The sequence below is a fragment of the Melozone crissalis genome, unplaced genomic scaffold (assembly GCF_028551555.1).
Source record: "Melozone crissalis strain CALT ecotype California unplaced genomic scaffold, PUWL_Pcris_2 ptg000014l_1, whole genome shotgun sequence".
Taxonomy (NCBI): domain Eukaryota; kingdom Metazoa; phylum Chordata; class Aves; order Passeriformes; family Passerellidae; genus Melozone; species Melozone crissalis.
This window is the reverse complement of record NW_026535792.1, coordinates 2,496,765-2,509,000: the sequence shown is the minus strand read 5'-3', so window position 1 is coordinate 2,509,000 and position 12,236 is coordinate 2,496,765. Positions and strand designations below refer to the sequence as shown.

At 47.8% G+C, this 12,236-nt stretch overlaps 1 protein-coding gene across 1 annotated transcript in view; it reads right to left on the bottom strand.

Annotated features, from left to right (window-relative positions):
- Positions 1–12,236, bottom strand: part of IGDCC3 (immunoglobulin superfamily DCC subclass member 3) — a 94,427-nt gene that overhangs the window by 80,041 nt on the left and 2,150 nt on the right. The window contains exon 2 of the mRNA XM_054272780.1: positions 4,133–4,438. Within this exon, the coding sequence (XP_054128755.1) occupies positions 4,133–4,438 (306 nt within the window). The remainder of the gene's footprint in view (positions 1–4,132; positions 4,439–12,236) is intronic.

Sequence of the window (12,236 nt, the reverse complement as noted above, 5' to 3'; positions counted from 1 at the left end):
CTTTAAAATCCCTGTTGGGTTCCCCACCTCCTTCCCTAGCCACACAGCTTGGCAGGGAAACCAACCTGCAAGTTTGCATATGCACCAGCCCTCCCCACTTCTGTATCTTGCTGATGACCTGAAGACCTTAGGCCTCGAGGCCACAGTGGCCAGTGTGTTTGTGGGCACAGCATGCTTGTCCCTAGGCTGGGTGAGGGGAGCTGCTGCTGCTGTCTGCAGGGATCAATGCAGAGAGGAGTCACAGCATCTGCCTTGCCCAAGCTATCAATCCTGCCCTCCTGCTGGCAGGGTAAGTGCCATGGACAGCCACACACAGTGGGATGCAGGAGCAGAATTTGGGACAGGATGCAGAAGGAAAGGGGGTCAGGGAGAAGAGAAGGGCACAGGGATGTGTGCTGCTATGCTTAACTACAAACCAGTCACCCTGCAGCAAGACATAGGGAAGAAAATGCCTTTACAAGCTCAGATCTGTCCAGAGTTATTATCAGGTCCTGCAGTACTTCAAATACAGGGCAGGTCCAATGCACCGAACTTCAGGAAATTGGGTGCAAATTGCACCAATTGTTCATTTTTTTGGTGTGTTTTTTGTTTGTTTGTTGTTTTATTTTTGGGGTGGGGGGACTATAGCATCAGATCAAACAGGGAAAATTTCTACTCTCAAGCTGGACACGTGCAGAGCCTGATCCGATACCCAGTTTGATGGTGATTTCCAATTAGTGGTAACTGCTTGTTATTGAGTGATATAATCAATGGGTCTTACTCCACTGGCTGGGCTGTGATTTATGATGATGTGGAGCCAGGTCCATCAAATTACAGCATTGGCAAAAAGAGCTGGAAATGCCATGAGATGACACAATCAGAGCAAGTGAGGCCAAGTTAAGCAAAGGGTGGTGATGAGAAGAAAGGTGGCTGTGTTCTGGGGAGCCCACCTTCCTGAGGAGTGCACTTTGGATGTTAAAATTACTCAGAGGATATCTTCATCCACAGAGAGCCAAAGCATGCTCAGCTTCTGGCATGCATAGGGGAAATCCAGCTCCTCAGAGACCTGTGAAAACACAGCCAAGCGGTGCCTCCAGAGAACACTGATATGAAACTGATTTTAATTAAGACAGCTCAGAGTCATGCGAAACTACAGAACTGTCATTGAGAGACAGAAAGGATCTGTATTCAATAACCTGATCAGATTATAAAAACATGTTGCATTCCACAACCTTTTAAACTAACACACCAGGGTTTGAACAGACACAGAAACAGCAACTGAAAGAATTCCAGCCAGGGTGTTAGGCAGAGGGTAGAAATGCTGAGGGCCTCCCTGCTCAGCTCAGTCACACATGTAGGCTTCTTGCACACTTGTGCTTGTTCAAAAAAAAGTTACACTACAAAAATATTATCAATGTTTTTAGCACCTGACCAGCATGTCCACAAACCAACCAAGGTCTGCTTCCTTCCACTGAGTATCTTTGATTAACAATGGTGATGTACAGAAATACCCCAGAATTTAATGAAATCAATTTAATGAGTTAATTTTTAGGAGGAAGGGTTTAAGATGTGCCCTCTTGGTGAGGAAACTGCTAGCACCTTGAGCTCATCAAGGGCTCACGCGCAGTGGCTGAGAGCAGCATATTCTTCCAGTTAAATTTTACTCAATGCCAAGTGTTGAAGTAAATTTGAAACATAAAAATATGATATCAAGCCCACATTTCCTGAATGCAAATATGTACATTCCTCCAAGCCAAGAAGATTATATTCCAAGCAATAATACAAAGCCGGGGTCTGTAACGGTGATACGAGACTAACAGCCTGCCTTTGAAGACAGCGAAAAGTGCAACAGAGCTCTCGAGGGGCTCCGCTCTGTCAGATCTCTTTTATTCCTCTGTAGCATGGCCTTGATCAACTTTCAAGATTTTTGTTTGTGAAAGGTTTTTATTTCTCCTTTGCTTTTGTGTTCAGATGTCAGGCTCAGAGGGAAGAAGAGATCAGCACTGGGATGAGGTTTTACCCACTGGCAGTATTTACTCTGCTCTGCAAAGGTCTGCTTAGCACTTGGGTTTTTTTCCCTTTCCCTTCCAGGCAGCCAGCACCCATTCCTTCGATGCAAAGGTCCCTAAAATGGGGATGATTACCCTTCTCCTTCGACTTGCTGATTGGGACTTGGAGCGAGGAAAATCACTGTCTCTTGTGTATAACCACTCTGAGACTTGGGGGCTCAGGGTACAACTGTGATTCATTCTCAGGAGATTTCATCTACGATTAAGCAGACTCCTAAGTGCAAGTGTGTGTTCCTGCGGCTCAGGCACAGCAGGGGAGCTTGCCCTGAGCAGCAGGTTACATTTACCCACAACATCCTGTTTGATTCCCATTATCTGCACGCACCTGTGGCATCAAGGCTGGGGGGGGGGGGGGGGGGGGGGGGCCCTGTTTGTGCTGGCTTCACCCAGACCTCTTCTCAGGGCTGGCAACAAACCAAGCCTGAAGCTAGAATAGAGTCCAGAGCATTTTCAACACAATCCCTTTTTCATTTTGATTCATGTGAAACTACGGCTACAAAAGGAAACGCTATTCAGGGACACACAGCACATCACATACATATTGATGCAGGAGCCAAGATAACAGTGTTTATTGACAATCCACAATCTCAAAGGTAATTCCTCTGGCTCTCATGTCTCCAGTTTACAGGTCCAAGAAGTTTGGCATTGTGCTTGTGCATGAGTCAGCTTCCAGCTCATAAATGCCAGAGCCATTCACCAAAAGTGCTCCAAGGTTTAGCACCACAAGACTGACAAGTTTGAGATCCAGCTGCTAATCTGGCAAGGCCCCAAAGCCCTTGGCTCCTGGACAATGTCACTTCTTACACTCCTGAAAAGCTAGGTTTGCAGATGGCCACTTCATGTACTCGGGAATTGTTACACACAAGAGCTGGAGTGTTCCCTTGGTGGGCTGCCAGCCGGCCCTGGCACTGCGGGGAGCGGGCGGCAGCGTTCCAAAAGGCCCCCAGTTTGGGAAAGGCAGACAAGACCTCAGCCCCAGACTTTGCCTTAGACTTTTCCTGCTTTGCACCAAAAAATCATGGTGATATTTGCAATTGCAACAGAAGCATTAGTAAGTTGCTTGCACAGAAGGAAGAGCAGTAGCCAAACAAGCTGGAGAACCCTTCAGCAAAACTTAACAAACCAGTGTTCTGTCAGGTCTCACAGCTGTACCACACACCCATCCTCACACTCACATAGAAATTACATCCAGCAGCAACTTCTGGTTAAATGTAAAAAGGATCAGTGGCTGCACTCCCAGAGCCCCCAGACAGTCTGTGGGCAAAGAAAGCCACCAACACAACAGGGATAGAAGCCACTACGGACCCCCCAGCTCTGCTGGGTGTCAGTCCTGGGACAAACACCAACCAGCAACCAGAGCTGACAAGGGAGAACCGGGAGATCCAACAGGACCCAACTGCTCTGGCCAGGGCAAAGCAATGGGCTAATGTCAGGTAGTGTGCAGAGCTGGAGTCACAGCCTGCCCTGGAGTTCTTCCTCCCCCACCTTTAAATTTCATTCCCTCACTGGCATTTTCATCTCTCTCCTCCTCCAGGCTCCCCCATCAGACAATCTGTCTGGTGTTGTTAGCCTTGCCCCCAAAGGCACTGCCACGCCAGGTAGTAAATAAGACCTTGCTGCCTCTACACTGCCAGCATTAAATAACAAAATGAAAGATACCATGACCTTCAGGAGGTCTTTGCCTATGGTTTGGGAAGTGCTGCCTGCCGAGCAGAGCCCAGCTGTGCTGCACAGCAAAGGGGCTTCCAAACTCACTGCAGGAGATACACAAACCACAGACTACTTCACCACATGATTTTAATGTAACTTACACCTCCAACACAGAGAATTTGCTGTTGGAAAGTGGCTTTTAGTTTTCTACCCAAGAAAGCTCATGAGCACTTCTTTTACATTTGGACAGCTACACAGATTAGATGCCAGCCAGATTTTGACACCAGCTCCAGGGTTTTTCTCTCTTCCCTCTCTTTAATCCCCACTCCATGAAAACCCAGCACCCACCATGCTGCCCTCCTGCTTCCCAACAAGGCCAGTGCCCCTTGTGGGATTGCCCTGTGAGGTGGGGGTGGGATGGTGTCTGTACTTACTTGCTGCCTGAATCTTTGCCTTGCGGCTCACCAGCAGCCCGTAGTGGTTCTGTGCCATGCAGTCGTACTCGCCTTCATCCGAGGATCCATCTCCCCGCAGCCTCTGGAAGCGGGAGACGTAGAGAGACCCGTTGGCCAACATAAAGGCATTCTCACTGTCCACGATCATCACGCCATTCTTCCGCCACGTGATGGTGATGGGCTGGATGCCCTCCACCTGGCAGTAGAGGATCAAGGGTTGCTCCTGCACAGCTATGTCATCACTAGGCTCCACAACGAACGCCAGCTCAGAGGAATGGCCAAAATCTAAAATGAAGAGAGTAGGGCAGAGTCAGCAGCATGTCCAGGAGCAGCAGCAAGAGTCAACTGCTATGGCAGGAATTAGGATGATGGAAACATTTGGAATGTGCTACAAAGTGCAAGTGTTTCCGAGAAATACAAAACCCACAGGCACGCTTTGCCTCCCAAGAGGCTCTGAACCTCGGGGTGCAACTTCTTAAAGCACAACCACAGGAAAAGTCCTTCAAGGCTGCCTTTGGAGGCTCCAGTGAAGGGGACAGGCAGGCACACCCCTCCAGCAGTTTGCCAAACCCTAGCTCCACTCCATACTGCCCTGAAAATTGCCTTTCACCTCCCATTGCAGGTGTGCAGCATTAGACAATTATAACTTGCGCAAACAGAGGGCATCATCCATTCCCAGCCCAGAAGTGCACACAGTGCTGGAAAGCCATTCCTCTCCCCACACAGCCAGGCAGAGGGGCTGTGCTGTGCCCCAGACCCGTTTGCAGCACAGCCGGCGGGGGTGAGGGGGGGATCAGCAGCTCCCGATCCAGACCATATTGCCACCGGCATCTTCCCGACACTTCTCCCGCTTGGCAGAGCAGGAGGCTGTTTGCCTCTCGCACGCAACACCGCGCCCTTCTGTCGCCCTGGTCTCTCTCACGCTGTAACAGGCAATGCATGGCGCTATTCAGCCCTTAATGAAGAGCAAGTTAAGCACCAAAATACAAATGCACAATGTTCCGGCTCAGCCACACAAAAGGTTTCTTGCAAAGCAATTACGCTAAACGATGTCCACGAGAGATAAGTTATTGCAGAATTTGTACCAACAATAGGCAAACCCTCACTTCCCATGACACAGATACGTCCTAATTTACTTCTTTTGCCACAAGAACATTTAAACGCTGTGTCTTTGGCACGTTATGCTTCACTTGGTCACAGCACACCTTTTGAGGGTACAATTTGCCCTGTAGTCATGATCAGACACTACAGAAGATGACAGAAATAGAACTATTGCTTAAAGATTGGCCAAAATATATGTAGACATGAAAGACAAAAAGAGACCAAGAAACAAGAGTTATATAGATATTTGAAGGCTGTAAATGAAGGGACGGAGGTGAACTCGGTTTTTTTAAAGAGGAGCAATGGTGAAGAAATTCCAGCAGAGTAAGAAAACTACAGTTTCATTCAAATACAGAGAGAGCTATTCACTTGTGCACTGGCCCTTCAAGGTGGGGGTTTCCCAACCTGTGATACAGCTTCTTTCCTCTTTCACGGACCCAGAGGAACCAACTCCACAGATAGTCACAGAAATGGGATGCACACAAGCAATATCTCTTGCCAAACACCAGCCACAGCACAGGCTTGGTGATACCTGTCCCTCATAGAGACCCCACCAAGGACAGGATCCCCCCACACGAGGCTCAAAAGCAGGGTGGAGGGCAGACTGTTAATGCATAGTAAGAATAACAGAGATGAGAAGAGGCAGTTACACTAAAGAAAGAGAAGAAAAAAAGTCTGTCTTTTCTGCTCTGCAAACCCAGTGAGATTTTTTTTTTCTTTCTTTCTGTAAATCCCCACTGCTTTCTACGGCAACTTAAATTGGATTACGGGGGATAAACATTGAGTGCAACCTGAGCCGAGGCAGATGGACGGAGCAGACAAAGACAGCAGTGGTACTGCAGGGCCAGGCCAAAGGTACTGCCAGCGAGGTATGAGTGTGTGCAAGGAATGGACAAACCCCACTTAGTGACAGGCACCTAAAACACACACTTTATTAACCCATTAAGTCTTAAAATGTCAGGCTAGCTCCAGCCATCTCGGTGATCTATCGCTCACTGTGACTCCTTTTTTATGAGATAGCCCTGGGGTCCTCTCAGCAAGTCAGACTGCAGCCAGCACAAACCCATCAATTACTTTTTTTTGTTGAAAATTAAGGAATTAAATGAATGCTCTGCATTTTTCTGCAAAGTGGCCAGAGTCTCAACACCACGCTGGGGCCCCATTCCCTGTGTGGGTACTCTGGCGAGTTAGGTACGATAAGGACCCTTGCATCCTGATGCTGAGCCAAGAGGGACTTGTGACTCCAGAAAATTGAAGACTTCAGGATTTCGCCTAATGTGCAATCAGAAAAAAAATCCATAATTAAATAAATGCCCCATCTTCCCCCAGCACCCCTGTACTCTTAGATAAAACAGCTTATTATTATATGTACAATAAAAGGAAGAATCAACATAATTACATGCCCTTCCCACAATTGCTGTCATTATAGCAACCATCATTAAGGCCTGTGATTGGAGATAATCATGTTTGCCTCCATAAACATTCGGTCTGCATCCTCACTCCAGGCTGCTCGAGCTGCAGGAGTGATGACACTCCTGATTAGGACTGGGCTCCTCAGACACTTGCTGGAGTGGGGACAGGCACTGCTCTGGGGTCTCCTTGGGCTGCACTCAGGAGCAGGACTGTGCCTTGAGGCGTGACACTGTGCAACTGCTTTGTTACCTGTAGGCACCTTGAAGTGTCCAGAAGCACCCAAATTCCAACTTAACTTGGGTTTTTCTCATGGGATGCTTATCAGACCTTGAAGAAATCTTGCTGCCTCCTTCCTGGAGTTTCAGGGCCAGGTGACCAACTAACCAGATGCATGGGGAGAAGCTAGATCGCCCCACCTGGAGATCTGGGAGAAGCCAAACTCTGTTTATTCTCTGTCTCAAATGCAGACTCTGAACACAGAGCCCTTTTTTCCCCAGGACACTCAGGATGAGAGACAAAGGGACAGATGCTCCCAGAGGAATCTCCATAGTGGGACAAGAAGATTCCTGGTGTTTGCTCTAGAGATCAGCTCAGAGGAGCCAGAGGGAGAGCACAGACAGGATGAGGAATGGGATAATGGTGGGAGAGAGGAACCCACCCAATTCCATCAGGATAAAGAACTGATTGCAGTTACCAGTGAGGCACAGAAATGACGCTGCAAAGTTGGAAGTAAATGACACTCCAAAGGCACATGGAAATAGTAAAAGTGCAATTAATTGAGAGACAGCAAGGAAATTGTTGAGGCTGTGCACATTCACTCAGGGAGTCTGAAAGTCCCATCCCTCTCCAACTGCTGGCTGTGTATCCAAGCCCCTCTAATCCCACACAACATCCCAGGTACCTCCCAAAACAGACTGCGAGGCAGCATGGCTCACAGGCAGTCCCTGCTCGAGGCAGGAACTGTACAGCTCTGCTGGTGGCAGCTCGAGTTTGCAGTTGGAGCCGGGGCGTCGGGCAGGCAGCTGAACAGCCCGCTTGTCTCGACGCCGGCAGCGCGTGAGGGAAAACTGCTTTGCTTTCTGCAAAGGGATGGAGGGAGGAAGTGTGATTAGCTCTGACATAAAGGCCACAAGAAAATTACTGGAATCCTCATTCTACAAGTCTCCTTTTGAGAAACATTTACCATCTCCCTGAGCAATATAATATGTGACTATATGTGCAAATATTTAACAAAAACTACTTCCCTATTGATCAAGCAAGCCAGGCATACTCAGAGAAACCAATTAGCACTTGTGCTTTTGAACCAAGAGATTTATTTAGCGCTGAGAGAAAGAACTTCGAATTAATGGGAAGCTTAAAAGACACTTTGAAGTACATTTAAAATAAAATTAAGTTTAATTATTTTTTACTTGACACTGTGATGCACATTCAGGGTTTCAAAAGAACTTGCTTATACCCCTGTATTGTCCTTTTCCATTTGGGAAACATGATTTTGGCTTCCCCTCCTGTGCTTCAGTGACTAATGTCACCGCTCTAATTAGCGGTGCCATCCATGGCCAAGGACCTCAGTCACATCCTGGCTCATCCTCCTGGAGCCCATCCAGAGCCGCAGCCAGCAGGGCCATCCCTGCCCCGGGAGCACGTAGTCCTGACAGATGAAGCCTGTATTATTACTCCTGTTCTAGACAGGGAACATTAATCACAGAGGGATGAAATAAGCTGCCAACAGCCCGCTCTGAGCTTGTGGCAAGGCGAGATATTGTGGGAGTAGTTGGGTCCACCCCACTTCTCCTGGTGCAGCATCACTGGGAGCACTGCTGGGGAGGCTGAGGTAGCACCAGCTCCTTCCTCATCTCACCAACAGCATGACATCCACCTGCAAATTGCCTCACATCAGCACAAATTTGCCCCCTCTGATTTATTGTGTTTATTCCCAGCATAACACAGCCTTAATCAGCAGCATAACCACCACCAAGGATAACCACTCCAGTCCTGCTCCAATAAAGTCAAAAGAAGACGGGCAGGACCAGAGGCTTTTAGTGGGATTTCATAGGTGAGTATCAGGACCAAAAACCTGGATGCAGGTTGGGCCATGAACATGAAAAATAGCTCCTGTTTTTCCAGTGGTGGGTTGTTTTTCATTCAAATCCTTCTGCAAACAGAAGGATATGGAAGGAAGAGATATATGGACCTGAAAGATGTTCTCCAACAGATTATAACAAGCTTCAGGCTGATGAAATTGGCAACCTAAAAATCCAGCTGGTGCCCTCTTAAATCTCCTTGAGCCTGACCCAGACCCTAAGGAGAAAAGCACTGCACTGCAGTAAAGTGCAAATTGGCTCTTTAGGGCATCCAGAAAATTTACATTTAAAGAAGAGGAGAATAGGCTGTAACAGGCCCCACATCTTGTTGGCAGTAAAGTTTACTAGCTCAGAATTTTTTATTCCCTTTCCTTTTGGACAGGAGGTTATATAAAGCGATTTTTCCATCAGGGAGCATAAACCACATCCACTCATTAAACGATTGCAGGAGGTCCCTGACCTCCTAACACAGAGGGATAACACAACCTCTCAGACACCTGACAGAGAGCCTAAAAACACCCAGCATTGCAGCCCTCACTGGGGACACCGATTTTAGCTGAGGAAGGCAAGGAGCATGAAAAGCCAAAGAAGTTGCCCCAAATAATTTTCAGATGTTTGAGACCAGACTGAGCAATACCCAGGAGGTTGCTTGTTGAACACTCTGGAAGCTGGAAGCACTCACGGCACAAAGAGCCTTTCTAGGACAAGCCCCAAGCCCTTGTGGGCTCCCCCATATCTAAAGAAGGCGGGATAAAACCTGTTGGTATAGCTGAAAAGGGCAAAGACCTTTCCTGAGCTAATTACCCACAGCAGCTCCATCCAGCCAGGCATCCTGAGAGCATGGCAGCAAGCCATAGGTAGGATGCACTGTTATTTGCATTCCCCAAGTATTTCACAATCCTGACCAGATCACAGCCTCACCACAGAGGGCAATAGCGGCACAAACACAGAGCAGGGAACAACCGTGCACAAGTAGAGAGCAAAGGCGCAGCCAAGACGGGAAATGCTGTGCCAGAGCCAGGGTCCCGCAGGCTTCAGCTCCCAAGGCTGCTCTAACGCAGGACAGGGGAACAGCCGGTTCACTCCCTGACCCTGCAGGAAAGCATCAGGGAGGGGGCTGTCCCCACAGCCAGGCCCTTGCACTGAGCCAGCAGGGAATGGACTGGCCACTCAGTGAGTGATAGTGCCCACGGATCAGAGATGGTGGCTGGCATGATGGCACAAGGCTGCCAAAGGAGCCACAGGTGCCTTGGCATCACAGTGCCAAACTCCACCAGCCAACACAGCCCTTGAATTTCAGCTTGAGTTCTGGCAGGCAGGGATGGCATGCAAGGGAAGGGAAGGAAAGGTATTTCTGCAGGAAAGTTAGTGTGCACACGACAAACTTTGAAACTCCTAATTGTATCCAGGGGATACAATTAGTATCAATACAACTACAAAAAGCAAACTCAGCACTCTCTCCTCCCTGCCATCCCTTTTGCCTTATCACCTCCCACCCTGAAATTCAGGATGGAGGAAAGCATCTTGTTCTTCTCAAGGAGCTGAGCACTGCATGGATCCCTGCTCCCTCCAAAACCAGCACCTTGAAACACGAGCTCTTCTCTCTCTTTTCACTACTCTCAGGTTTCAGCAGCAACGACCCTTCTGCAAAAGCATCTTCACAGTTCAGCAGAACCATTCACCATGACCCACATTCCCTGACTTGCCATCAGCTTCATCAACACAATATCATGTGCAAGAACAACAACAACAAAAAAAAAAAAAAAACAACCAGGCAGCAAATCCTTGACTCCGTTCTGAAACTCTGGTTTTAAATTACCAACACGGAGCAGGTCTGGGTTGTTAAGTGACTGGGCTGCTCTCAAGTGGAGGGTGCGATACCACGGTGACATCTGATACAACAGCAGGGCCAGATCAGTGTGCTCTGTGCTTTCTGCCTGCACTCGCCTATTTGCCTCTCTCGTCTCTTAAAGTGCAATTATTGACATGTTTGCCTTCTTAACCATCAGTTTTATAAGCTTGCCAATGACTCCTGAACATGTGTAAACAATTATTTTTATTTTCTTGCAAAACCAAAATGTTGGATATTCTTTTGGATAAGCAGACTCGGGCAGATTTTCATGAGCTCTGCTACATAATTTATTAGTTTCTAAACTCTGTAAAACTAAAAGCTCCACTAAAGTTCAAATAAGTTTGTGATGTCAAAATAATTTTGAATGGACTATTCCTGTTTCTGACTAATGTTACACAATTGATTTAAATGGGAATTCTTAATCTGCAGAGGTAGACTCTTGCATTGTTTTGTTAGTTAAATAAAAGGACAATATCATGGGCCAGGAGTGTAAAGCATGAAATATTATGGGGGAAAAGGGACCAAGAAAAAAGCATCTTTTGTCCCAGATCTGCTGCAGGCTGCAAAATTAAGTACATGGCTTTGGAGCATAGTGTAAGGGTCTGTGAAGCAAGGGCTGGCATTGCATGGGGTCACTACTTGGCACTTCACACACTGTGACACAGGACCCTTGAGAAATAAGGAAATCATAACTAAAAAAGTTGAGGCAGACAGAAAGAGGGAGAGAGACTTTCTTGTTTGCACAAATAAAATGAGAGCAGTTTTGCAGCTCTCTGTGAGGCAGAGCTGCTGCTGAGCTTAACCATGCTGGCCCGTGCCAGGCTGACAGCACATGGGCCAAACCTGGGATTGAACAGGATGGAGAGGATGGGAAGCCAGGCCGTAATCCTGGATCTGGGACTCTCTGCCCAGATCCTCTCCCCTGGAACCCTCTGCAAGCTCCTAAGTGAGCATGGGAACTTGTTCTGTGCCAGATCCAGAGCCTGACGGGTAACAAGAAGCACAATTACACCACCTTAATAATTCTTACTCCATTCTCAGGGGGTGGTGGGGCAGATTAGAAGGGGAGCAACCTGTCCTGTTGCCCCCACTCTCACCTTGCTTTTTACACTTCCAAAGTTTACTTTGGCACCCTGATGGCCCCAGCAGGCACCTGAGTGCCACGAGCACGGGTGGCTGCACATTCACACCCCTGTGCCAGCCTTGCCCTGAGCACAGGTCCCAAAGGTGGTGCACACTGACACAGCTGTGCAATGCCTGCCCCCTTTCATGGGCTGTCTGCTGCCTCCACGCGGGAAAACCACATCCTGAGATTCTCCTGTTGAACTCCCGAGAGAGACGAAGCCCAAACGTGGGCTTGAATTTCATACCGAGTCTCTGAGCGTTACTGGGGAAATGATACCTGATACTCTCTATGTATATTAAGAAAAAAGACAGGGTATTACACCAATTTAGTAGAAAGCAATCCTTTTTTTTCGTCTGAAAAAAAGACAACAAAGCCATACAGAGTAGAAATTAGTGAAAGCTTATAGCTTCAATAATTTAGAAGTTAAGCCTATTTAAACATAAATGACGATGCTTAATTCCAAGGCTGTTACTGAGCAGAGCCGGGGAGCCTCTCGTATCCTATGCCTGC